General features: G+C 42.8%; 1 protein-coding gene across 1 annotated transcript in view; it reads right to left on the bottom strand.

The window, feature by feature from the left end:
• The window catches only part of LOC110169112 (uncharacterized), a 32,762-nt gene that overhangs the window by 5,170 nt on the left and 22,592 nt on the right, over positions 1-5,000 (bottom strand). The window contains exons 10-12 of the mRNA XM_055150632.1: positions 4,385-4,524; positions 3,826-3,972; positions 2,612-2,791 (exon numbers count right to left, since the gene is read on the bottom strand). Of these exons, the coding sequence (XP_055006607.1) occupies positions 2,612-2,791; positions 3,826-3,972; positions 4,385-4,524 (467 nt within the window). The remainder of the gene's footprint in view (positions 1-2,611; positions 2,792-3,825; positions 3,973-4,384; positions 4,525-5,000) is intronic.

Below are 5,000 nucleotides of genomic sequence, written 5' to 3'. Positions count from 1 at the left end.
AGTAGTAGTAGTAGTAGTAGTAACAGTAGTAGTAGTCGTAGTAGTAGTTGTAGTAACAGTAGTAGTAGTAGTAGTAGTAGTTGTAGTAACAGTAGTAGTAGTAGTAGTAGTAGTAGTTGTAGTAACAGTAGTAGTAGTAGTAGTAGTAGTAGTAGTTGTAGTAACAGTAGTAGTAGTAGTAGTAGTAGTTGTAGTAACAGTAGTAGTAGTAGTAGTAGTAGTTGTAGTAACAGTAGTAGTAGTAGTAGTAGTAGTAGTAGTAGTGTAGTAACAGTAACAGTAGTAGTAGTCGTAGTAGTAGTTGTAGTAACGTAGTAGTAGTCGTAGTAGTAGTTGTAGTAACAGTAGTAGTAGTAGTAGTAGTAGTTGTAGTAACAGTAGTAGTAGTAGTAGTAGTAGTTGTAGTAACAGTAGTAGTAGTCGTAGTAGTAGTTGTAGTAACAGTAGTAGTAGTAGTAGTAGTTGTAGTAACAGTAGTAGTAGTCGTAGTAGTAGTTGTAGTAACAGTAGTAGTAGTCGTAGTAGTAGTTGTAGTAACAGTAGTAGTAGTAGTAGTAGTTGTAGTAACAGTAGTAGTAGTCGTAGTAGTAGTTAGTAGTAGTAACAGTAGTAGTAGTCGTAGTAGTAGTTGTAGTAACAGTAGTAGTAGTCGTAGTAGTAGTTGTAGTAACAGTAGTAGTAGTAGTAGTAGTAGTTGTAGTAACAGTAGTAGTAGTCGTAGTAGTAGTAGTAGTAGTAGTAGTAGTAGTAGTAGTAGTAGTAGTTGTAGTAACAGTAGTAGTAGTCGTAGTAGTAGTCGTAGTAACAGTAGTAGTAGTAGTTGTAGTAACAGTAGTAGTAGTCGTAGTAGTAGTAGTTAGTAGTAGTAACGTAGTAGTAGTAGTAGTAGTAGTAGTTGTAGTAACAGTAGTAGTTAGTAGTAGTAGTAGTTGTAGTAAAGTAGTAGTAGTCGTAGTAGTAGTTGTAGTAACAGTAGTAGTAGTAGTAGTAGTAGTAGTAGTAGTAGTAGTAGTAGTAGTAGTTTGTAGTAACAGTAGTAGTAGTAGTCAGTAGTAGTAGTAGTGTAGTAAGTAGTAGTAGTAGTAGTAGTAGTAGTAGTAGTAGTAGTAGTAGTAGTAGTAGTAGTAGTAGTAGTAGTAACAGTAGTAGTAGTAGTAGTAGTAGTTGTAGTAACAGTAGTAGTAGTCGTAGTAGTAGTTGTAGTAACAGTAGTAGTAGTCGTAGTAGTAGTAGTTGTAGTAACAGTAGTAGTAGTAGTAGTAGTAGTAGTGTAGTAACAGTAGTAGTAGTAGTAGTAGTAGTAGTAGTAGTAGTTGTAGTAACAGTAGTAGTAGTCGTAGTAGTAGTCGTAGTAACAGTAGTAGTAGTAGTAGTAGTTGTAGTAACAGTAGTAGTAGTAGTAGTAGTTGTAGTAGTAGTAGTAGTAGTAGTAGTAGTAGTAGTAGTAGTTGTAGTAACAGTAGTAGTAGTAGTAGTAGTAGTAGTAGTAGTTGTAGTAACAGTAGTAGTAGTCGTAGTAGTAGTAGTAGTAGTAGTAGTAGCGTGAGTGAAGACGCTGCACCAAACTCTGAAAAACTTCTCAAAAAGAACTTACTCGACTTCATATTCAGTTAAACTTCAGTCTTACAATGAGACGCCGCGGAAAAAGACTCGTGCACAAAACACTCCACCACAAAAACTCGTGCCCTACTCGTGCACCAAACTCGTGAACCCTACTCCTGCACCAAACGGAGCCCGACTCGTGCACCAAACGGAGCCCAGCTCGTGCACCAAACGGAGCCCGACTCGTGCACCAAACGGAGCCCTACTCGTGCACCAAACGGAGCCAAACGGAGCCCGACTCGTGCACCAAACGGAGCCCAAACGGACTCGTAGCCCGACTCGTGCACCAAAAACCAAACGGACCCGACTCGTGCACCACGGAACTCGGAAACCCTACTCGTGCACCAAACGGAACCCTACTCGTGCACCAAACGGAACTCGTGCACCAAAAACGGAACCCTTCTCGTGTACCAAACGGAACCCTACTTGTGCTCTGTGAGAGTCCGACTCTGACAATACTTCATGGAAAAATGTTTGGACATTACCAGGGAGAGAAACACACTCGGGGAAGTAAAGGAAAAGTCTGATAGTATCAAAGTGGAGTGTGTGCGTGAGTGAGTGATGATGGTCGGAGGGGCCGATGGCGCAGATTGGCAGCCTCGCTTTCATCAGTCTGCCCCAGGGCAGCTGTGGCTACAGTAGTGGTTTATCACCACTGGGTCTGGAGTGAATGAAGAATGAACTGTAAACTGTGTCTTTTAGTGTCCAAAAAAGTGTTTTATAAAACTGATGCATTATTATTATTATTCTTCTAGTGTGACTACAGGAGCTGATTGACTCGTGGCTTCAGTTCGGTGAATGAAACTAAAGTTCACTTCACTTACTGAGCCTCATTAGATGAAAGAGGAATTTACTGAACATTACACTGAGGAACTGCCTGTGCGCTCAGCTTTAGATCCACACTCCACTTTAGTCCGTTTTTTCAAGGTAATCAGTTTCCTAGAGTTTTTTAGTTTTGTTTGTTTGTTTTCTAGTAAGGCTGACTGATTAAATGTTCCAGTGTGGTCACCTTCTCCAGGACAGTCGTCTCTGCCGGGGATGTACAGCCTGTAGCCCCACTGGACCTCCAGGCGCTGGGGCAGGAGCTGCAGGCAGAAGAGGTCCAGCTCAGAGGAGACCAGCTCAGAGGAGACCAGGTCAGAAGGGTAGAGGCAGGTGACCATACCATCGTAGAGCTTCTCATCAGTCACTGCAGGCGTAAGTGAGAACAGATCATTATGAGCGAGATACAAAAACTGTCCACAGAATCCAAAAGCTTCAAAACATTTTATTCACTGCCCCCGTCACACCCCTTAACCGGTGTCATACTATATAGTGTCATTTTGTAACATTTTGGTTAGTGGTGTGCCGCAAGATTTTTCCAATGTAAAAAACGTGCCGTGGCTCAAAAAAGGTTGAGAAACACTGCTGTAACGAACCGAAGCACAAATGTGGATTTAACCAGGATTTGTAGAAGAAATTCCACACTTTCCGTTGCGTTGGGACAAGTGTGAGTCCATGTGCACAGTGGATAAAGCAGCACATATGTTTCTGTGTCCAGTGGGAAAAAGTTTTTCCAGGTGAGAGTCGCTCAATGTGGATGACGAGGCCCCGCCCCCCTCCCCCCGTACGCTGTCCTGGTTTTGACAAACACAAATCTGGTCACACTGACCTGTATTCACCTGAGTCATGTCTTTTAATCCAACACAAGTTGAACCACATCAGCGACACAAGAGCTGGAGTTTTATCTTCACTTAGTTTATGTAAATTAGTGATGTGGTTTTAAGTTTTGTTTCTGTGAGATTTGAACAAAACTGAATTAAACACATTATAATGTCAAACAGCTGATGTGGATCTAGAGTCGTTATGTTTATATGTCGTAAAGTTGAATTTATTGATGCAGATTAGTGCAGATAGAAATAATAATGATGATCATTTTAATATAAAAACGTTAATGATTAATTGATAATCGATCGTTAATTCTTCCAACGATCGATTAAGAAAATTTCATCAAATGCCCATCACTAATTTACACACACATTTACACTGAAGTTCCACAAACCTACAGCGAGTACTTCAGGCATTGTGGAAAAGGTCTATAGATCCAGTTATGTGTGTGTGTGTATAGTGTGTGTGTGTGTGTGTGTGTGTGTGTGTGTGTATATAGTGTGTGTGTGTGTGTGTGTGTGTGTGTGTGTGTGTGTATAGTGTGTGTGTGTGTGTGTGTACAGTGTGTGTCAGTACCGTGGTGTGTGCTGCAGCGCCCCCTCAGGTCTCGGTGGAGCAGCAGCAGCTCCACTCTGCAGTAGAACACGGAGACAGAGACGAGCAGCAGAACCAGAACCAGACCCAGACTCCAGCCCAGGAGCCCAGGCAGAGGACTGGGGGCCGCTACAACAACACAACACACACAGAGTCAGACACAGACGCACAACAACAACACAACAACACACACAGAGTCAGACACACAACAACAACAAAACCAACACACACAGAGTCAGACACAGACGCACAACAACAACCCTACCAAGTTAGTCCTGGCACAACAACCACACACCTGAGTAGAGGACCTGGTTCAGTCCTGGTTTACTGGTTTAATTTAGTCCTGGTTTAGTCCCCAGTCCAGTCCAGTCCTGGTTTAGTCCACATTGTCCTGGTTTAAGTCCTGGTTCTGGTTTAGTCCTGGTTCCTGGTTTAGTCCTGGTTTAGTCCTGGTTTAGTCCTGGTTTTAGTCCTGGTTTAGTCCTGGTTTAGTCCTGGTTTTAGACCTGGTTTAGTCCTGGTTTTAGACCTGGTTTAGTACCTGGTGTGAGCCACAGTTGGCCCTGGTCATTTCCCACAGGATTTTCCACGCAGCAGGAGAACGAGACGCCCAGGAGCCCGACGTGGACGCGAGAGATGGACAGAGTGGACACGCCCACAACTCGCCCGCCGTCCTGCACACTGACGCACAACGGACGCACAACAGACGCACAACAGACACACACACAGACACACACACAGACGCACACACAGACGCACACACAGACGCACACACAGACGCACACACAGACGCACAAACACACACACGGTTTGGTCAGATTGTGTTACACTTGAATCTGATTAAGCTTCATTTTAACAGTACGTTCAAAGCGTCTGGTTTATATTCACACAAATCCCAAATCTGATTTTTTGTCTCTTTGTTTCTGTATCTGATCTTTTAATGTCTGAACCACACAGATCTGATGTTTTCAAACATGACCCAGGACACTTGGATCTGTGCTCCTGAAACTGATCCATATCTGATCTTTAACATGTGACTTCAGTGTGAACAGTCAGGTCACATTCATCCACCTACACGTCATCAACAAGACACAAATGTACACAAACATTTTTCTCGTCACACGAAAACTGTTAATAAACTCTGTGTGACTGAAGTG

Source organism: Boleophthalmus pectinirostris, unplaced genomic scaffold, assembly GCF_026225935.1.
Source record: "Boleophthalmus pectinirostris isolate CB_2022bp ecotype Guang Dong unplaced genomic scaffold, ASM2622593v1 HiC_scaffold_1, whole genome shotgun sequence".
Taxonomy (NCBI): Eukaryota; Metazoa; Chordata; class Actinopteri; order Gobiiformes; family Gobiidae; genus Boleophthalmus; species Boleophthalmus pectinirostris.
Note: the sequence above shows the minus strand (reverse complement) of the source record. Positions and strands in the feature narration are given on the sequence as shown.